The sequence below is a fragment of the Saimiri boliviensis genome, chromosome 2 (assembly GCF_048565385.1).
Source record: "Saimiri boliviensis isolate mSaiBol1 chromosome 2, mSaiBol1.pri, whole genome shotgun sequence".
NCBI lineage: Eukaryota > Metazoa > Chordata > Mammalia > Primates > Cebidae > Saimiri > Saimiri boliviensis.
In genome coordinates this window covers 236,114,121-236,135,884 of record NC_133450.1, presented here as the reverse complement: position 1 = coordinate 236,135,884, position 21,764 = coordinate 236,114,121, and the positions used below count along the sequence as shown (strand labels likewise).

General features: G+C 49.0%; 2 protein-coding genes across 9 annotated transcripts in view; one reads left to right on the top strand and one right to left on the bottom strand.

The window, feature by feature from the left end:
- Positions 1–13,839, top strand: part of SECISBP2 (SECIS binding protein 2) — a 41,950-nt gene extending 28,111 nt beyond the window's left edge. For all 7 annotated transcript variants that reach the window (XM_039474631.2, XM_039474629.2, XM_039474630.2 and 4 more), the window contains 6 exons: positions 863–1,001; positions 2,554–2,707; positions 3,415–3,635; positions 11,575–11,729; positions 12,152–12,344; positions 12,920–13,839. In XM_039474631.2, the coding sequence (XP_039330565.2) occupies positions 863–1,001; positions 2,554–2,707; positions 3,415–3,635; positions 11,575–11,729; positions 12,152–12,344; positions 12,920–13,023 (966 nt within the window). In that variant the 3' untranslated portion in view covers positions 13,024–13,839. The remainder of the gene's footprint in view (positions 1–862; positions 1,002–2,553; positions 2,708–3,414; positions 3,636–11,574; positions 11,730–12,151; positions 12,345–12,919) is intronic.
- A 4,149-nt stretch (positions 13,840–17,988) lies between these two features.
- SEMA4D (semaphorin 4D) overlaps positions 17,989–21,764 on the bottom strand; it is a 128,069-nt gene continuing 124,293 nt past the window's right edge. Inside the window, exons 19-20 of one of the 2 annotated variants that reach the window (XM_074395546.1) lie at positions 21,610–21,645; positions 17,989–18,073 (exon numbers count right to left, since the gene is read on the bottom strand). In XM_074395546.1, the coding sequence (XP_074251647.1) occupies positions 21,632–21,645 (14 nt within the window). In that variant the 3' untranslated portion in view covers positions 17,989–18,073; positions 21,610–21,631. Of the gene's footprint in view, positions 18,074–19,769; positions 20,111–21,609; positions 21,646–21,764 lie in introns of those variants that run through there. The other variant, XM_074395547.1, reaches the window with a different exon arrangement.

Sequence of the window (21,764 nt, the reverse complement as noted above, 5' to 3'; positions counted from 1 at the left end):
GCATGACACATAAGGAACATGTTATGTGGGGAATGCTTCAACTACTTGAGAAGAAAGGAACATCTTTCGTTGTTTTAACTTTGCAGCGGCATGGACAGAAAACCAGAAATGGGAGGAGTTGCATTTTCCTCTTTCTTATCATCCCCCTTCATCCTACCCTAGCTGATCTATCCGATGTTCAAAGTCAGTAAATAGTGCACACTTCCTTACAGACCTTCTAGGAGGACAGTCACAGGCTCCTCTGATGAATTCTTTTTTCTTTCTTTCTTTTTTTTTTTTTTTTGAGACGGAGTTTTGCTCTTGTCGCCCTGGCTGGAATGTAATGGCATGATCTTGGCTCACTGCACCCTCGGCCTTCTGGGTTCAAGCGATTCTCCTGCCTCCACCTCCCAAGTAGTTGGAATTACAGGCATGTGCCACCATGCCCAGCTAATTGTTATATTTTTAGTAGAGACAAAGTCTCACCATGTTGGCCAGGCTAGTTTCGAATTCCTGACCTCAGATGATCCACCTGCCTTGGCCTTCCAAAGTGCTGGAATTACAGATGTGAGCCACCTCCCTCCATTGAATTCTCACAGCAACCCTGTGGTGTAGGTGCTCAGGTGAGCGCTGAGCTACAGAATAGGATTCAGAGCTCAGGGCTTTCCTGTGTGGCTGCTCTGCATACCGGGGAGGAGTGTGCCACTCCAGCACCAGCGGGGAGGGTTGGGTCAGCTCCCTGGAGGCTGGGGCGCACTTGGCTGCTCTCAGAGCACAAATAGGCACATTGTGACAGGTCAGACTTGGGCAGTTTCATTTGCAGAAGAGCTTATCTTTTAAGTACAAATATTTAGGCATTTAAATGGTTTATTTAATTTTTAAGATTATTTTGAAAGAACGGCAAGAGAGAAAGCAGCAGCGTCTCCAAGAAAATGCTGTAAGTCCAGTTTTTGCCAGTGATGACACACAAGATGGAGAGAGTGGTGGTGACGACCAGGTTCCAGAGCAGGCTGAGGCCTCAGGTACCAACTTCTGTTTGTGCCTTAAGAATAATTTAGATGGGAGCAGCTGCGGAAAGGATGAGCTGTGCTGAGCAAACTCTCCAGGACTTGGCTGACTCCTCTTGCCTTTGTGGTGAAAATGGGTCAGCATCGAGCTCCCAGCTTTACGGGGAAGGGAGACCCCCATGGATGGGGGAGTGTTCAAGTGTCTCTTGTTCTGCGGTCTGTGAGGGAAAGAGGGGAGGATCCTCCCTTCCCACCAGATTTGATCTGTGTGGTGCTAGATGGTCCTCTAACTTAAAGTGGTCATGAGAATTAACACCACTAGCTGTTTACCAGCAAGTATATGAAATGTGGGGACATGAACACAAATGTCTGTTTTTAAGCAAACCTCTTATTCAGCTATACATTCAGAAAAGTGCGTAAGTCATCAGTGCACAACTTGAGGACTTTGCACGATAACCACCGTACCCACATCAAGAAGCAAAACAGCTCAGCAATCTCCTGTGCCCTCTGGTCAGAGACCTCCCCCAGGAGACCCTTCCCTGATGGCAGCCCCACCCAGGGCTGTGGACGTGGCTCTGGTGCAGCTGAGTGTTGTGTGCTGCCCTCTCTGTCCCGTCTTTCAGCCTTGTTGGCGACATGGAGTTGCTGTTTATTTTCATTACTGCGTAATAAAATTCAGCTGGATGAGTGTACAGGGTTGCAGATGGGCATGCAGCCATTTTCTAGTTTGGGGTAATCAGAAACAGGGTTGCTGCGGACGGTGTTACATGTGTCTTAAAGGACACAAGCACTCATTCCTTTAGGGCATTACCTGGGAGCAGAATTGCTTTGGTAGCCCCTGCCCAGTGGGCTTCTAGCTGTTCTGCCGCTTACAGCCCCAATATGGCTGATAGTTTCAGGTGCTCCCCATCTCCACGGGGCCATGGGGTACTATCTTTTTTGAGCTTGCTGTTCTTGTAGGTCTGGTATATGTTTTTTCATTCCTTCACTTGGTGATCGGTTATGCAATTGCATTTTGATAGTCGGTACAAGTAACTAGTTGGGGCTATCACTGCATCACACCTGGTGTGTTTGAACACACACCTCTTGAGTTTGTCACAGTTTAAATGTTGGAGTTCAGCACTTCCTAAAGGATTATTTCAAAAAGAAATGGTCTCAAGCATTTGAGAAAAAACTTAGAACTAAAGGCCAATTTTTTAAAACTTCCTGATAATGCGATTCTTCAGGTTAAATTTCAAAATCAAAAAATAAATTTGGCCACTAAACTGTACACTTAAAAGTGGTGAAACTGGTAATATTAACATATATTTTACCATAATAAAAATGAATGTATAAGTAAACTGGGGGGAGGCACACCTCCAGGCATGACAGCCTCCACCTGCTTTTCTGGTTTTCCCAGGCATCCTGTATGTTTTTGCTGCCTTCTGTAAACCTCTCTGCATGTTGTCTGTGGATATGGCGGTTATGTGCAGAGTCTGGTTGCATCGGTAAGACTGTATTGAGCCAGCCCCTCAGTATGTGCACTGGGCCTTAGAGATGTCTTATAATGACTTTTTCCTCCACGAAGGGCCAGAGGGGATGGACGAACCGATCTCCACTCCTGCGGTTGAGGGCAAGTCAGAGGAGCCACCAGGCACAGAACTCCAGAGGGACACAGAAGCCTCCCACCTTGCTCCCTGTCATGTCACCTTCCCTAAGATCCACAGCCGCAGATTCAGGGAGTGAGTGAGCCCCTGCCTGCCAGGGACTGGCGGAAGAGGGAAGTGCTTCGGTTCAGTATGGCATTGATTTCTTCCATAAATCCATGTTGCTGGGCCACACTGTGCTTTAACTCTTATGGTTGAAAGTAGCCAGGTACCTGGTTACACGCATTCAGGGAGAGCCTAATCGTCGTGTCTGTATCTGCTTCTCCTGAGGCTCTCGTGGTGTTAATGATGGAAGAGAGACCCTCAGCCCAGGTGTGAAGTCAGAGAAATGGGTAGTGAGGTGATTGTGCATCACCTCGGGCCCCTTTTCATGGTTCAATCTCTGTATAATTTCTTAGGGCGGCAGGATTCTTTTAACCTTGTGTGCTCACTCCGTCTTCTCCCCTGTCCACTTTTCTTCCAGGATAGTCTCCTGGTATTTGCCTTTATGACAGGGAGATGCACAGGGTAGTGGCTGAGATGGGGACCTGTGGCAAACTATGGTTGGGGGGGGCAGCGCCCAGAGAAATTTCTCCCTTGTAGTTGGGAATGGGGAAAAATGGCCCAGTATTTACCTTTTGTAAATTAAATCATCAGGAATTCCACAGTTCTGGTTAGTAGTGCTTGCCGAAACGACTTCTTGTCTGGTGCCTTCTACGTCTCTTCTCCCTGGGGTGGGATGGGAGCGTTGCTGCAGTATCACAGCCAGTGGCACAATTCCTGATGTCTGATGTTTCTTTCAGTTACTGCAGCCAGATGCTTTGTAAAGAAGTGGATGCTTGTGTTACCGACCTACTCAAAGAACTGGTCCGTTTCCAAGACCGTATGTACCAGAAAGATCCAGTCAAGGCCAGGACTAAACGTCGACTCGTGTTGGGGTTAAGGGAAGTTCTCAAACACCTGAAGCTCAAAAAACTGAAATGTGTCATTATTTCTCCCAATTGTGAGAAGATACAGTCGAAAGGTAAAGGCATAGCGTGGTCCTGTGACATGTGGGCCCCTGTGTGAGTGCCTAGTGTGCCATCCTCGTGGACACCACACACCTGGTATACTGTGCCACAGGCCTTGACAGCTCATCTTTGTGGTTTTTGTTTTGATGAATTGTTTCCCAACTGCACTGACCATTACTAAGTGCCTTACCCTCTGTAGGGCAGGTGGGTCTTGTGTTCCTGCACACAGCGGGCCCAGCCAGCCCACGCAGGCCTCTGGCATCAGGGAAAGACATGCCTCTGCTGTGCAGGCCGCCACCCGGGGGCTGGGATGGTCACTGATCACTCACACCACAGAGATGCTACGCCTGGCAGTCAAGCAGTACCTACCTAGGGCTTTTGTCTACTTGACATTTAGTTGTTCAGTCTGTGGTTGACCTATCTCCTTGTTGGTTACAGGTCTAAATATTTTGCTATTTTACTTAAACTGGAATATATGTTTTGTTGGATGTGATATGCTGGGTCAGGTGACAGTGAACCCTCACTTGTGACATCTCCTGTTTGGCCTACACTTGTGCTCTCTTGGCTCCTGAAGGACTTGCCTGTCCCTGTTGTGTCCTTCTCAAATTGAGCAGTAGGAGAACTGATAAGAGCAGGGTGGCATGGCTCTTACCCTTCACTCCGTCTAGGCTAGGGAGCTCACAGGCTTCTCCCTGGCCCCATTCCTTTCTCCTGCAGTGTAAAATTCCACTTTTTTTTTTGAGATAATGCATCCACATCCTGTGGCTGAACCTGCAGAGCTGATGTTTTCCAGTTATCATTTCCTATCTAAAGCCTGGAGGTTTTCTGACGTGGCCGAGGCCCCCAGCTGGCAGCTCTTCCCTGTCCTAACTTGGTACGGGTATATCATCACTGCTGACAGAATATAACAGATGGAATCTCAGTGACCCACCCATCTGGTTATGTGCCCAGAGGCCTTTCCAGGTCATTGAAGAGGACAGGCCACATGCTTCCATGGCTGTTTTTGTCAGTGTTGTACAAGTCCATAGCTCTAGGGTTTGTTAAGGGAGAGGCAGGCTTGGGCTCCTTCCCTTTCCATATCTCTGTATAAGAGCCTTGTGAGCCACTGCTCACATGTTTTCAGTTTTAAGTATTTGTCAACTCCCCAATAGAGCAAAAGGGCTTTGCTGTGACTTACCCTAATGTATAGTTTGGGTTATTGTCCTTGTTTTGTGGTGGTTGCTTAATTGTCTATATACTTAGCATTAATGAAACTTCATGGCCTCAGCCAGCTGCCTCGGTCTCTTCTAAGACAGTTGGTTACACCAGGCATTTTGCAGTTTTATCTGCTAAAGAAACCTGTATTCCCAGCTTGCTGCACCTCATGCATTTGGCACCCAGGGATACCCTTGGCTCTCACCCCGCTCTCAATAAGGTATTATTTACGGACTCCTTCTTGGGGTGCACTCTTGTTTTGTTGGAGCACTTTCCTCCAGTGGTTTAGGAGAAAAGCATACATGGGAGGCATATTTGGAACCTCTTGCTTGAAACCCAGAGTCTCTGATTCTTGATCCTTTGTGATCTTTTTGCACCCGCTGTTCTCTGGGAGTTCGCTGGAAGTGCCTTGTTACAGGATGTGGGACAGTTTGCATCCAGTGTCTTTGGCTCTGGGACATTGAATTTTTGCTTTAAATCCTGTCCTCCAGTCCCTGCCGGCTCTTCTTGGATCTGCGTCAGGGTCTGGCCTCCTGGACCGGTGTGTTCACATTATTTGTTTCCTGCTTCTTTTCATCTCTTCCATTTGGTTTTATTTTCTGTTAGGATTTCTCAACTGTGACTTCTAACCTTTCTGTATAACTTTTTACTTCTGATATTTTTATTTTTCGGGAGCTGTTTTCATCCTCTGAAGGTTCCTTTTTTTTTATCACATTGCTGCTGCCTCATGGACACCTCTCTGAGAATTTTAATGATGCTGAATTCCTCTTACTGCACTGCCTCTGTTTCCTCCCAGTAGTTTGCTTTCTTTGTTTTGGCCTCTCATGGTGGAGGTTTTCCACAGATGTCCACTATCCCTCAGTTGTCTGTGCTTATTTAAGAGCCAGTAAACAGCCGACTAGAAATCCGGGTGTGGGGCTGGTGTTCAATGCTGTGAGCAGCATTGAGGGTGATGGTTCTCAAAATGTAGCCAGCATCAGAATCACCCAGAGGGCTGGGAAAAACACAGATTCCAGAGTTTCTGCTTCAGTATGTTTAATGGGCCCAAAAATTTGTACTTTGAGCAAGTTCCCGGGTGCTGCTGCTGCTGCTCTGAGGCGTGCACTGAGAACTTCTGCTGTAGGACGATGTGGTCGGGCTGCTTCCATGTCGGAAGTGCCCCGGGTGTCTCTGTCTCCCCTAGGGCTGGTCACATCCCCAAGGAAGACTTCTCACTGGCTGCTGGAGGGACAGGCGAACTTCACACTTTGAGCTCATCCTGAGGTCACCACCGTTAGATGTGTGGTGTGTCATACCCTGCAAACCTGTGCTGCGCCTTACCAGAGGGCTGCGGCTGAGCAACTTGCCTCTCTGCCAGTGTTCAACCAGCCCTCCTCACTGGTGCATCACCCTGTGCTGCCTGCTCCTGGCCTTTGGGGAATTCTGGGGTTCAGGAATGGCTATTCTAGGCTTTTCTCACTGTTGGCTTAGGTTGGCTGGCTCAGTTGTCCATTTGCTGAAACTTTTTGCTGTGGTCTCTCACATTCTTCACGGATTTATGTCTTTAAAAATATATATATATACACATGCACACATACACTCAGCCCACAGTCACCCCAATTTCTTTTTTTTTTTTTTTTTGAGATGGAGTTTTGCTCTTGTTGCCCAGACTGTAGTGAAGTGGCAGGATCTCAACTCACTGCAACCTCCACTTCCCGGATTCAAGCAATTCTTCTGCCTCAACCTCCCGAGTAGCTAGGATTACAGGCATGCGCCACCACGCTCAGCTAATTTTGTGTTTTTAGTAAAGATGGGTTTTCTCCATGTTGGTCAGGCTGGTCTTGAACTCCCCACCTCAGGTGATCTGCCTGCCTTGGCCTCCCAAAGTACGAGGATTACAGGCATGAGCCACCGCGCCCAGCCTCTTTTTTTTTTTTTTTTTTTTTTTTTTGAGACAGAGTCTCACTCTGTTGCCCAGGCTGGAGGAGTGCAGTGGCGGGATCTCAACTCACTACAGCCTCCACCTCCTGGGTTCAAGCGATTCTTCTGCCTCAGCCTCCTGAGCAGTTGGGACTACAGGCACACGCCACCACACCCGGCTAATTTTTGTATTTTTAGTAGAGACAAGATTTCACCATATTGGCCAGGCTGGTCTCAAACTCCTGACTTCATGATCTGCCTGCCTCGGCCTCCCAAAGTGCTGGGATTACAGGCATGAACCACCACACCTGCCCCCACACCACTTTCTTAGAAGCCATCATTCCCCTTCTCTGCCTCTGCCAGAGCATGGAGCTAGGTTTTTACTTGATCATCATCATAAGGATTTGTTGTGCACTTAAAATGCTTTTGCTTAATCATTGGTTCCAACATGTTTTTACTTTGAGGCATGAGGGACTTGATTGCGTATCTTATATAATATTTGTCAGATAAGATACCCAATGGCTTGCAATCATCTTAAAGATAAAAATTGATGAATTACATTGAAATACTGTATTTGCTCTGAGTAGCATTTTACTAATAATTCTAAACTTAAACTTTGAAATGGAAATTATCTGAGCCGAGCATCTTGCTTGACATAAACTTTCTTGTGGAACTTCAGTAGTTGGCCCTTACCATGTGCTTTCATCTCGCTAGTAACAATGGGTTGGAGGTTGTTTGAGCAAAACAGTTTGGACTTTGCTGCTTGTATTGGGTGTTCCCAAGCCCACCACCAGGTTCAGTGATGTGCCAGGAGGACTCACGTGACTCAGCATAGAGTGGTACTTGCAGCTGTAACTTACTACAGTGAAAAGGCACAAAGCAAAAGCAGCAAAGCGAAGAAGCACATGGGGTTAAGTGTCAGGGAGCCGGGCTCTGGCTTCCAGAAGTCGCTTTTAGTGACATCACATGGGAGACTCTTAATTTCCCAGCGAGTTAAGAGCCCCTGGGAACCAGGGATGCACATTAGAGACTCAGCGCCTGGGCTTCTGTTTGGGGCCAGTCACACAGTCATCTCTGCCTAGCACATACAAAGTCCAGACTCCAGAAGGAAAGCAGGTGTTCAGCAGAAGCCACAACACACTATGGAGGCACAGTGAGTTACTCTTACCAGTTAGGGTGGTGCGAACCCTTTCAAAATCCAAGTTCACAGACCCCAGCTAAGGGCCAACCTGGCAGGCAGGACTCGAGAGGACAGTAGCCAGGCCTGCTATGTTAGGTTGTTTTAGCACACTGCTCAGATAACATTTCAGATTCACTCCCAGGAGCTGGAGTGGACACCAGGCAGAGACCCTCCAGTGAGAGACATGCATCCGATGTTAGGGCGACTTCATATGTCTCCCCTAACAAGCTGAATGTAGATTTCACTATAATTACATCTAAGGAGCGCAGAACACTCCACCCCACCTCTGCTCCATCTCCCCTTTTCCCAGCCCATCTGGAACTGGTTGTTTTTCTTCAAAGTTTTATCCCAGGAGGCTGCCTCTTCATTACTTTACAAATGCTTTGGGTAGATCAGGGGCAGGGCGTGGGCAGAATAAGGGCTGTGAGCTTAGAAATTAATCTCCCAGGCCGGGCGCGGTGGCTCACGCCTGTAATCCCAGCACTTTGGGAGGCCGAGGCAGGCGGATCACGAGCTCAAGAGATCGAGACCAACCTGGTCAACATGGTGAAACCCCTTCTCTACTAAAAATACAAAACATTAGCTGGGCATGGTGGCACGTGCCTGTCATCCCAGCTACTCAGGAGGCTGAGGCAGGAGAATTGCCTGAACCCAGGAGGCGGAGGTTGCGGTGAGCCGAGATCGCGCCATTGCACTCCAGCCTGGGTCACAAGAGCGAAACTCCGTCTCAAAAAAAAAAAAAAAGAAAAAGAAATTAATCTCCCAACCAACTAGATGCAGAATGAGTTCCCAGTTTCCACAGTACTGTAGGACATGCATTGGAGAAGTTCCTCTCTTGAAATGAGAGGATTGATAACGTAATTAGGTTCCAGGTAATACTACGCTAATTGTAAACAGTTGTTTCTTACAGGTGTTCTATAAGGACTAGGTGAGTATCCTGTAGGGCAGGTGCCTGGCCTGCAATGCTCTGTGCATTGGTAACTTGAAGGGATATGCTGTGCCTTCCTCCAGAGACCACTGTGTCTCCTCCCAGGGTGGGGAGGTGTGGGCATCCTCTTCGGGAATTTTTTTTTTTTTTTTTTTTTGAGATGGAGTTTCGCTCTTGTTACCCAGGCTGGAGTGCAATGGCACGATCTCGGCTCATCACAACCTCCGCCTCCTGGCTTCAGGCAATTCTCCTGAGCCTCCTGAGTAGCTGGGATTACAGGCACACACAACCATGCCCAGCTAATTTTTTGTATTTTTAGTAGAGACGGGGTTTCACCTTGTTGACCAGGATGGTCTCGATCTCTTGACCTTGTGATCCACCCGCCTCGGCCTCCCAAAGTGCTGGGATTACAGGCTTGAGCCACCGCGCCCGGCCCTCTTTGGGAATTTTTATTAGCAGTTTCCTTATGAGGGAGGGTCTCAGCATCAGGAGCTTGGCATTTTCTGTGAATGTTCATTGCCCTTGTGCTTTTGGGATGCTGCTCTTTTAAATTAATTTGTACCTTTTCCCTTTGAGTAGGAGTTGCAAGTGTTTTTTCTGGTTTGTCAGTTACCAAAAAAAAAAAAAAAAGTTGGCCTTGCAGAGATGTTAAGTGTTACATATATTGGCATTTAATTTTTTTAATTGCATCCAGGTATTGTGTTATTTCTCAGCCTTCTCATTCCAGTGTTTACAAGGTTTGCTTAAAAAATTCTGTTTATCTCCTAGTTTCTTCATTTGTGTATGTTTAGGTAGGATTTATTGTGGTCTAAGATGAACTGGATGAGCCCACCCAGTCCTCCAGGATCTTCTCCCTGACTAATCCAAAATGCTGTTCCTCACGTACTGTTTCCATCAAACTCTGGTTGTGTCTTGTGTCCATTCTGTTTATCTGCATAACCTTGTTTACACTGTGGTACCTTTATAGTAAACTTTTATACCTGACCATGTTAGCCTGACATCTTTTTATATTTTTCCGTATTTTTTATTTCTCAAAGAAATCCCATCTATAGTAACTTACGGTATTTTAAAGCAGGGATCCCCAACTCCTGGTCTGCAGCCCCAGTATTGTCTGTGGCCTCTTAGGACCTGAGCTGCACAGCAGGAGGTGAGCAGTGGGCTGGTCAGCATTATTGCGTGAGCTCTGCCTCCTGTCAGAGCAGCCGTAGCATTGGATTTTCATAGGAGCACGAGCTCTGTTGTAAACTGTGCATATGAGGGATGTGGGTTGCACACTCTTTATGAGAATCTAACTAATGCCTGATGATCTGAGGTGGAACAGTTTCATCCTGAAACCATCTTCCCTGTGGAAAAATTGTCTTCCAAGAAAGTAGTCCCTGGTGCCAAAAAGGTTGGGGACCACTGTCTTCAAGTTTTAAATTAATGTGAAGTTGACATTTCATCATTTTGGATCATTCTGTCTAGGAGCATAGGTGACTTTTCATTTGTTCACATTTTCTGTGGCTGGGGTGGTTTAAAAGACAAAGTCTTGTTCCGTTGCCCAGGCTGGAATGCAGTGGCATGATCATGGCTCATTACAGCCTTGAACTCCTGGGATCAAGTGATTGAGCTTGCCTCAGCTTCCTGAGTAGATGGACTACAGGCACATACCATCACACTGGGCAGATTGTGTGTGTGTGTGTGGAGATGGGATCTTACTGTGTTGCCCAGGCTAATGTGTTCTTTACCAGCATGTTGACATTGTCTGTAACTCTTTCATGTTTCTTGAAAAATTCATTCCTACCAACTTGCGTTGTAAATGGAGTCATCTCTTTGATTACATATGCCAGCTGGCTGCTGTGTGAGTGTATAGAAACTTGTGTCAAAGACCCTTACAGGCAGTGCTCGACTTACGACCATGGTCAGGACCGCGGAACAGTCGTAACACGATTTGGTTGTAGGTTGAGTAGGCTATATGTACAGTTGAATTGGTGCACGCGGAGATGATAGTGCCACCAGAAGCTGGTCCGCACTGTCGTACGCCCAGCTGGGCAACGTTTGCGCTGCCAGATGCAGAGCAGTCGTGGAGCGATTGTGGTCGTAAAGTCGAATGGTCGTAGTGTCATAGGTCTAAGTCGATCAATACCTGTATTTACTTCTCATGCTGTTAGGAGCACTTCTCAGGTGCTGTTAGGTTTCAGGTGGCCAGGTGCATCACCTGCACACAGTGCTCATTTCACCTCGTTCCTCTTGCTGGTGCATCAGCCTTGACTGGTCCCTGTCCCAGAAGCATAGTCAGGGAATAGAGGGTAGTGAGCCCCCGGGAGCCACACCTGTGCCTTGACCAGGGGTACAATGTGGAGTAAGAAACTTTAATCTTTCTGTGCCTCTGGTTCTCCATCTGTCAGTGAGAACACAAGCATCTCTCTACCTTTTGGGATTCGGGGGAGGACACAGGAGTGAATAGGTGTGAAACAATTAGTTGATCAGTGGCCTGGCCTGTGGTCAGTTTCAGTAATACTAACAAATAGTTAACCTTTCCTGTTAAGACAATACCAGCTGTATGTTTTCTTTCCATTTTTTCCCGTATTTTTGGAGAGTTGATTCTTCATGTGGCTGCAGCTTACTCTCTCTTGGTATTTTCACGGGGCTTCTGCCTTGGGTGTAAAATCATAGACAGGTGTGTTGCTAAGAAAAAGCCCTTTGTAACCAGTATTAATACCACACTCCATATGACGTGTCTTCCTGTCATCTTCCATTGTACTTTGACCAGGTGGGCTGGATGACACTTTGCACACAATTATTGATTACGCCTGTGAACAGAACATTCCCTTTGTGTTTGCTCTCAACCGCAAAGCTCTGGGGCGCAGTTTGAACAAGGCAGTTCCTGTCAGCGTGGTGGGGATCTTCAGCTACGATGGGGCCCAGGTGAGCGCACAGGGCACAGGCCTCTTCGGTCACTGCCCATGGGAGGAAGTGGGGCAAGTGGCTCACCCACAGAGCAGCCCCAGAACTTCCAGTAGGCTGGTATTGAGGAGAAGCCACCGTTGAGACAGAACCTTCTTATAAAAAGGTAGCATTTGTCTCTTTGACAGCGTGAGGTATCTGGTTCTGAATTGAGCTTTGATCTGGGCTTGCTGCTGACGTAGTGGCACCTCAGACAGGCCCAAGAAATCGGCCTAGCTCACTCTTCCCTCTGGGGCAGCATCCCTGGTACTCATCCACAAGCATGGGGTCCACATTGCCCTGTGTCACCCCTGCTTCTCTCTGGAGGGTGCCTTGCTGAGTTTGAGGGGACCTGTATCCTCTGTAGCTGGGATGTTACCTGTGTGCTCTCACTTGTGCCCAAGGATCAATTCCACAAGATGGTTGAGCTGACAATGGCAGCCCGACAGGCATACAAGACCATGCTGGAGAATGTGCAGCAGGAGCTGGCGGGAGAGCCCAGGCCTCAGGCACCTCCCAGCCCGCCCACACAGGACCCCAGCTGCCCTACAGAAGACGGCCCCCCAGCCCTGACAGAAAAAGAAGAGCCACACTACAGTGAGTGCCTAAGGGAGAGTCATGTCAGGTTGAGGGTCCTTCAGGTTACTTACTGACTTTAATTAGAGTCCCCAGGAGAGCAGTTTGACCATTGATGCTGCAAGACCAGCTGAGTAGCAGGGCCCATAAAGTCCAGCTGAGACTGGCTGTAATAACGCATGGTAATTCCAGCCCATTTCCTAAGAGGTATTACCAGACTTTTGAAGTTGGAAGGACTTGTCACTGACTGTCTCAGACTTCAAGTCAGATGTCTCCTGACAGTGGGTGGCCTTAAGGATGGCTGTACCCAAGAGAAGCTTGGAAGGTCAAGTAGAGGTTCAGTCCTCTCCTGGCCTGCCGACACAAGGCCCTAGCTACCTGGATTGCCCGCCCCCTCCAGCCAGCTTCTGCTCAGTAAGGGGCAGCCCCGGCCCAGCAGGCTGAGAACAGTGGCGAACGCCTGCCAGGGCACCTCTGAGCACCGTGAGCTGCTGGGCAGTGGCCACAAGCTCCCTCGCCCATGCTGCTGGTTTTCTGACAGGAATTTTCCAACTTGTTGATGCCTATTCCTCACTCGTGCCGTTTCCTCATTTTAGTTGAAATCTGGAAAAAACATCTGGAAGCATACAGTCGATGTGCCCTGGAGCTAGAAGAATCCCTGGAGGCTTCAACCTCTCAAATGATGAATATGAATTTATGAGAGTTCCTGCCTTGTCTGTATTTCGAGTAAGGAGGGGAGGTCTGAAAAATACTTTGAGGCTTTTTCTTCTCAGTTTTTCATGACAACGTAATTTGTATAACTGTTAAATCTGGAAATTGATCAGCATTAAAGGACACATAAAGCCGTGTCTTCAGGCCTTGAATGCTGCAGAGGCTGTCAAAGAAGGTCGCTCAGATGCGCAGGTGGTCATCTTCTCTAACAGCCTGGTAATACAGCTCTGGCTTTCTGAGCACACTGTGGATCTGGCAAATACTGGAAAATGTGATATTTAGAATACTTTGGCTGCTAAAGAAACTTCATCTCCATTGCGGAATAACTGAGCCAAGTGAGTGAGTTTGTAGAAAGCAGGTGCCGAGCTCCTGCCTGCTGGAGGTGGCTGTGGACGGCCGTTCCCACCCGGCCACAGCACCATCCTGCAGGGAGCTACTGGGCAGAGGGATGCCGGGCTGCTGGCATCAGAGCAAGAGGGCTGTGGGAAAGGGCCCTTTCTCAGGGGATGTAGCTTTTTTTTAAATGATTTGGGGACACTTGGGGGGATTTGCTAAAATGAGCCTCAGAAGGAAAATTGGTTTTCTAACCTGTGACTTTTTGACGTGAATTATTCGTCTTTATTTTTCAAGAAAACAATGTGTATTAAAGTACCTAGATTTGTTTGATAATCAACAAATCTTTCCTTTAAATGAACATATTCTGAATGTGGTTTGTGTCTTAGAGGCCAGGAGGACAGAGTTTACTTTCATATTTTCCCTGTAAGTAAGAGGGCTTATTTATTTTAAATAAAGAGTAATTATTACATTTTGTTTCAGACTCTGGTGATTGTAGGCTATCCGTGGTCTCTGTCTTACTTGATCATTCCTATGTCTTAATTTATCCCTTTTGGACAGTCTGGGCCCTGGAGTAAAGGGGGCCACCTAGGGCAGAGGGGGTTCTGCTATCCCTAGCACTCAAGTCTGGAAGTGGTGACTTTCAAAACCTCCAACCCTGCACAGACCCGCTAGAACCAGATCCTGGCTCAGTCCCGACCTGCATCTGCATTCTTTTTACCACAGCCAATGGCGGGAAAGAATTTTCATTGCTTTTTGCTTGTCATGTAAGCAGGTTATTGTTTTGGCTTTGAAAGTGCTCTTAACTGAATTCAGTCATGCCAATATTGTACCTCTGAGAAGTGGCCTGTGATGAGCAAATGAAATTGGAATAATGGGTCAGAAATGGCATGCTATGGGCAGGGGCTGGAAATGTGACCAGAGGTTGGTGTATGAAGCACCGTCTGCCCTGTCATCTGTGGAGCTCACAGTGACCAGCGTGAGCCCTGCTGTTCTTTACACATTCTGAGCTGGTGAGACGTGGGAAGTCAGTGTGGTCAGCCAGGCCATCAGCAGTCCTAAGCTGCAAGTCATCACCACTCATTTCTCTTTCAGGGCAGTCAGTGGGGCCAGCAGGAAAGGAGAGGTCTTTCCTGCCTCCTCATCAGTAGGTAGCAAATCAGTCATGGTAAGTTTGAAACTAGGAGATTATTTGAGAGTAAAAGTTCCAAAATTAATTTGTGGGGAAAAAAATAAAATAGCCTGTCAGCTGCACTCAGCAGCTAGTGTTTTAAAGTTTGATAAATCAAAAAATTAAAGGTCTCTGCTAGATGAATTCCTTTGCTCAAAGCCCCTTTTTGGAGGTTTCTAGGTCTGTGACATTTGTTTTGTTAATCTAAAGATAAAAGCAGCTTAAACAGAGTAGGTAGGTAGGCCTTTAAACATTTCATGCAGCTGCCGAGAGCTTTATTTCTCCTGGGACTTAACCAAACTCATCACGTGGTTGCCTGGTGATGCTATCATTTTCTTGTCAGTGAAGAACTCCAGCTGAGGCCACTGCTACAGGTGATTTCAGCTCCCTCAGCCTGCAGATGGTGCCACATGAACACACAGCTCTGGACCAGGGGAGCCAAGTACAGTCACTTAACTGAACAATGTACAACTCTATGTTTATTTTTTCCAGCAGAGCAAAGACTCAAATATTCATTCTCATAACTACATTTCCCACTCCACGTTGAGAAAGCTTCAAGTATGTAATGTGCTCACAATCCAGACTTCAGGAGAAGATACAGAAAACAGCACCAAGAATATAAGCCCAAAGCCTACAGCATTTCATTCAGCAATTTATAGTGGCTAGAGCCAGACCCAAAGCAAGAACCACAGTAAGCTGATGGGTATTTTATAGGAAAACTTCAGGTTGTGAGTTGAACCATGTGATGGTTCTGTGAACAAGACTAGCATTCGTAGCCGGATGGGCAAGCACACGCCTCGGAGGCGGCTGGGCCTCTTGACTCGGGATGTGGAGGGAGAACGTGGGGACAGGCAGGGCGTCTCCACCGTCTTCAGGACACCTCTGTTGTGATGAATCCTGAAGGAAATGGCAGGTGATGTATGCTGGTCCCACACAAAGGCTGTTACAGACCTTGTCCGGCTACAGAAAGAAGGGGTGCAAAACGGGCCATTGTCATAGTGCTAGGAAGACACTGAGTATTTGTTAGGATCACCAGAGGGGTGGGGCTTGACTTGTAACAGGCTTTGGTTTTGTGATAGACATGGAAACTGTCATTCCACAGACAAGAATATACGTGTATATAAGATTAAAGGCTGAGCAGCTTTAGGACAGGTTCACACACACAGTGACAAGAGTCTTCAGAGACACAGCTTTAATAATTAGAGACTTGAAAAGCAGGTAGAACAAAACAGCAGACTCATTCCATCGTCAGGAAATTTAATGTGGCACCAGATTTGCATAATTGACCTGTTTGGTTTTCTGCGTCAAGCTCAGTGTCTTGTTGCAGAAGCTGAGTATTGATGGGGGATACACTCAGAGGCTTAAACTGCAGCGCTTGATAAAATAGAGCCCGGTATTTTGAGGTTAGTGAAGAAAACAAAGACTTGACAGATGCACTCCCAGATCGCATCTCACAGTCACTCAAGGTTTAAAGCAAGGCATTTTCATGTGGAGTCTCACCTTCTCTTGTCCCGGTCATGCATCTTAAGAGTTCCTTGGCTAAGTCTGCAGGTGGGAGAAGCGGCAGGCTTGATCTGCATCAATAAAAGCAGCGATCTGTGCTGGCCATGCTCACGCTGTTGACTGTTAGGGGTGGGGGTGCTCTGTAAAGGGGTCACTAGGGCAGTGTAAGATCGGCCCTCAGAGCCTGCTGCCTGTCCCTAGAGGAGCCTGCACACACACACTTGTTTTAGTTCAAGAGAGTGGCTGTCGAAGCCTGTCGGCCATCCTAGCCACCTGCCTATGCCAGACAGAACGTCCTGTCCCAGGTGAGCAACTTATTTTTTAAGTCTTGGTTCCTGTCACAGGCTCACTCGGGTCCAGTGCGTCTCCACTGTCCCGCCTTTGGGAGGTCCCCGTCAGGCGGTGGCCCAACGGCTGTGCTCAGAGCAGGCTTAGGTAAGACGGCTCACTGCTGTGGGGGCCCAGGCCTTCTCCAGGGGTGGCTGTAGTCAGTGGCGGCAGGGTCTGCTTCCCGGTGTTTACAAGGTGTCCTTGCTACAGCTTTCCTGAAAGAAAAATGTGGTCTTTGAATCCTTGTCGGAACAGATGGGCCTTTCCTGCACTGCAGCCCAGTCTGTTTCGTAGCCCATCCCAGGCAGAGCACTCGAGCTCTCAGCGCCCTGTCATGTCCCTCCTTAGCGCCTAAAGATCCAAATAGCAGGAGTAGTTCTCTCATCTGTGACAGGAAGGGAGGGCCGCAACGCATTCACTCAACTCCCAGGTTGTCCTGAGAGGGAGAAGGGCCGGAGAGAGGGAGCTCGTGTGTGCCCAGGTACAGAGGATCAGCTGCAAATGCTCAGCGTTTGGTGGCAACAGTTGAGGGGGTCTGCTGGCAGCCACGTAACCCACATACTTTAACACACTCATCTAGGCAGCTGCAGACCCCACGGTCGGATGCTAGCACACGCAGCGACGAATCCCTGCCTTTGTCTTCTGTATTGGCTACTTGGGAGCCAGGGCTGGACAACTTTGTCTCCGTAGGGGAAGCCCTGTCTAGGGAGCCTCTGCCCCGCTGCCTGCAACTTCCATGCTGTAGCCCAGGGCTTAGATTAAACCTGCCAGGGCTTAGCTCAGGAAGCCACTTCCCAACCTTCCAGCAGGTGCCGCAGGTGAGGCACCCAGCCAGGAGCCACCTGGAGAGTTCACCTGTCCAGGTTTCCTGCTCTCCTCAAAGTAGTGACTGGTTGAGTGTTCTGTCCAGGGCGTGCGGTGGCTGTGGAGGTCCAAATAACCAGACACCCCCGCCCGTGAGTCCCTCCCAGGCTCGCCTCCAGTCTCCTTTAAGGGCTGGGGCCAGATGCCCCTTGATCTCCTGAAGCATCAGCAACAAGACATGGGAGTTCCCCATGCAGAGTTGCAGGTTTCATACAGCAAAGTGCTCCGGGGCTAAGAGGGAGCAAGTGGGGTCCATGCAAATGGGGCCCTTGAAAGATGGAGGTGGCAGGGGCCCTGGCCCTGCTGCAGCCACGTACCCACGCCTTCCTCCAGCTCTGCATCATCCGGTCGTGCTCCCCAGCCACAGCCCTCCAGGCGGAGAGCTCTCTGGTCCACTTCTCCTGGTGGGTCGCTTCTGGAAGACAAGCAGGGTCCCCAGATCACCGCTCTGCAGGCATTTACAGCACCCTTAATGGCCCGCTGGCCATCTTTCTCAGTGGAAAGCCAATAAATCCCAAACCCAAAATGCCACCGTGCAAGCATGCTTTTACAGCATGTTTTTTTCACTACCATTGTAAAAAGTGAAAAATCACCTAAAAGCGTTGCAGTGGGCCTGGGAATCACTCACCAGGTCTCATCACAGCAACCTGCACCTTCGAAGTCTTGTTCCCTGCTGAGGAGAGGACAGAGCAGCGATATTCGGCGCTTTCCCGGATGGCGTCCTGCAGCCAGCTGAGCGCATGGGCCCTGCCGTCGGGCAGTGCATGGGTCTGCACAGGGACACAGGTCTCCAGAGCTCGCCCATTCTTCTCCCAGACAAAGCGGATGTCTGCAGGACCTGGCGGGGCACAGACCGTTTCCACCTCTGAGTCCACATTTAGGACTCAAAGAAGCTACCCCAGGAGGAGATAAGCGGTTACCTCTTTTGTCCCAACTGGACCTGAAGTGACTTGGGACAACTCCCACTTCAGTCCCTGGGATTCCCCTGCAGGCAGCTTCCCCATGGCCAGTGGGAGCCTTGGCCTTGGCCCCCATCCTGTGGACTTCCTGCTCTTTGACCTTAAATGCCGTCTTTCAAAGCACGCCTGTGTGGCCTGTGGTCCCCATGACCCCTTTTCCCGCAGCGCTCTGCCGGTTTCCTGCAGAATGGTTCTGGGTCTGGGAACAGCACCCCACCTCACCCTGGCCCTGCTGCCACTCTCATGGCCTGTGACCACATGAACAGAGACATCCCAAAGGCCCTGCCATCCCCAGGCCACAGCACAGAGGCCCCGAGGTTGGCCAGCTGTTTGTGGAGGGGGATGGGCCAGAGTGGGGACCATGAGGGTCTGTCTCTCCAAGTGAGATACTGGGAGCTGGGGCGGGCTTGGAAGGGGGCAGACACCACAGGGGGCCGGACAGCTCAGACCCCGGCAAGGGCTGGGCCCTGCAGTGACGCTGGGAACGCCACGTGCAGCATATCCAGGATGGGCTTCCAGCCTTCAGCATGGACCCTGGGCCCAACATTGGCCACTTCTCCCCAAACCTCTGTTGTGACTGTCTGGGCTTTTGATCTTAATTACTTACTGGAAAAAGTAGAGGGGCCAATTACCTCACATACTCTCAGTCTGTCTCACCCTGTCAGGGTGCAGCCTGGCTGGCCTTGGCTTGTCTGGGAGAGATCAGGAGGGTGGGCGAGGCAGGGATGTTCCCCTGTGGCCCAGGCTGCCTCATCTGGGGAGGCTGGCCTCATCCCAGGTCTGAAAGGCTGCACAGCCGACCTGAGGGCTAACCCCAGACCCCATATACCCCCAGACCCCATCTTTGTTCCAGGTGGGTGGGGTGGGCCGTGAAAACCAGAGTGTTGAGGGGGCCCACAAGCAAGGTCTGGTCAGCAGGTCACCTCCCGGCCTTCCTTCCCCATGAAGTTTGTTAGCCCTCCAGGGGCTGCTGGCCATGTTGGGACAGGCTCAACTCCCTGTCCCTTATTGAAGGAAAAACAAGCACACCCACTTTGATTTGCTTCGCACACTGGCTTCCACTCAAATGCAGAAAGGAGTGAGGGGGGCTGCATTCCCTAAGCTCCAGGCTCTGGAGGGCAGAGTGCCCTTCTGTCCCTGAAGCTCCCGCTTGTGGTGGGCTAGGGGGGCCGGCCAGCCTGCACTGCTGCTCCTGGCTCCCACAGTTGCAGCCTTCATCAGGCCAGGCACCCCAGCAGCATGGACTGGGTTGATAGCCTCCTACCTCCCGCCCAGCGACCTGGCTCCCCGACCAGCTCCTGCCCTTCCTTGAGACCCACCAAGGCCCCCAAGCAGGCCATGAGCCACCTAGACCAGCGCTGGCCATGGCCTCCTCTTGACCATGACACCTCATAAGAGTTAGTCTTTAGAAGTTAAATTTGCCCTAGATGCCAATCAACCTGGGGATGACGAAATGTGGCTTCATGGAGACCGTTCAGCAGTGAAGAGGAAGGAGTTCAGAACACTAAGCAGGAAAAACAAATTCCAGAGCCAAAAAAGTCAGAAGTACCTGCACGCGCGCGCGCACACACACACCACACACACACACACACACAAACTGGCCTTGTTCTCAAGTGTCGGGGGAGGAGTGCGTCCAGATACAGGAGCTAAGTAATGTGGGAAGACCCATGCTCCCCTCCCTGGGGAGGGCAGTGGTGGCCAGGGAGCCTTTCATTTCTCTAGCACGTGTTAGATTTTTGAAAAGAAGAGATCGCCAGTTAAGGTGACTTTAGTAATGGATTTTCCCTGCTTTACTGACTGTAGCATCTACTCACCTTTGTCCAGTCTCTTGGTCAACAATTCCCCACTGTCCATGATCATCAGAGAGTGTTCCTCCCAAGGGCTTGACCAAGCTCAGACCTTTTAGCTCAACAGTCCTAGGAATGAGTCCCAAGGTAATGACCGGCCCAGTGAAGCCGTGTTTCTATCAGTGAGGAGTTGGGAAATGTCCAAGAAGTGGGTCACAAGTCAATCATTCCAAGTCTCATCGAAGAACATTTAGCAGTACAGAAAAATACTGTTAAGTGAAAGAATATCTAGGAGTATGTGTGCATATATGTATACACACGTGTATACATGTGTGCATGGAGATACAGTCATGTATATGCACACAGAAATGGCCTACAAATGGCCGGGATGCTGGTGGTAACTACCTCTGGATGGTCAAATTTGGGACTGTTTAAATTGTTTTCTTTATACTTTCCTAGAGTTTACAAATTTACAACAAACAAGCATTGCTTTTATAATAGTAACAATAAAAAAAGTGTTATTTTGAAGGAAACATTCCATGAACTCAAGGAAATTCAGAAGGTGCTCCAAAACTGTTTTGCATGGTGGCCCATCTGGCCATGGCCTGGTGGACAAGCCCTTGTGGACAGGTGTGGTTTTTGTGCAGGAAAAAAAAAAAAAACAAAAAAAAACCACTTAACACTCTATAATTTGTTTTTTCCCACTCAAAATGTTTTGGACTCTAGCCACAGTTAACTCCACATATCTATCAACAAACACAAGTCCATATTACATACATGTACAAACATGTCTACATCTAGGTGCCCACCAACTAAGAAATAGATACTCCCTTCCCCAGCCAATGGGCATCCAGGTAAAACCTCACTTTAAGAAACAGATTTTTTTGAGGTATTATAATCAAGTAACACATTTCTTTTTCTGTTTTGTTTTGGTTTTGTTTTGTTTTGTTTTGTTTTGAGGCGGAGTTTCGCTCTTGTTACCCAGGCTGGAGTGCAATGGCGCGATCTCAGCTCACCGCAACCTCCGCCTCCTGGGTTCAGGCAATTCTCCTGCCTCAGCCTCCTGAGTAGCTGGGATTACAGGCACGCGCCACCATGCCCAGCTAATGTTTTGTATTTTTAGTAGAGACGGGGTTTCACCATGTTGACCAGGATGGTCTCGATCTCTTGACCTCGTGATCCACCCGCCTTGGCCTCCCAAAGTGCTGGGATTACAGGCGTGAGCCACCGCGCCCGGCCTCAAGTAACACATTTCTTTGAACAGACAGTGAAGTGAGTTCTATAAAAGCCTGGTCTCCTCCCTCATATGCTGGCACCACCCAGTGGTGACCTGCACCAAGAACCACCCAGGGGACTGGAGCCACTGAGTCCCAGGAGCCTCTGGAAAGTCCTCATGACCAAGCCTTTGAGATTAAGAATGTGGGTAGCCTGAGCTGCACGGGATTCGTCACCCAAAGCCCCATCATCAGACCACTGACTGCAAAACCTTCCGATGATCTACACTCTCGGGGTGGGAGTAGAAACAGGCACCTGTGCCCACCACCGCTGGCATGAGGCATCAGTAAATACTATTTAAATCTGTGTATGATCATCATAAGACATTAAAGATGTTTTTAAAAAGTACTTACGTTCCGTGTATTCCTTTTTAAACTATCCATCTCTTTCTGAATGCATGAGAGAGAGGGAAAGTGAGAGTTAACATCAGCATGCAAGGCCACCCCATCAGCACTGCACCCTCAGCGGGACAGGGCAGCGGCAACCCAAGTCTGTCCCCCGGAGGCCT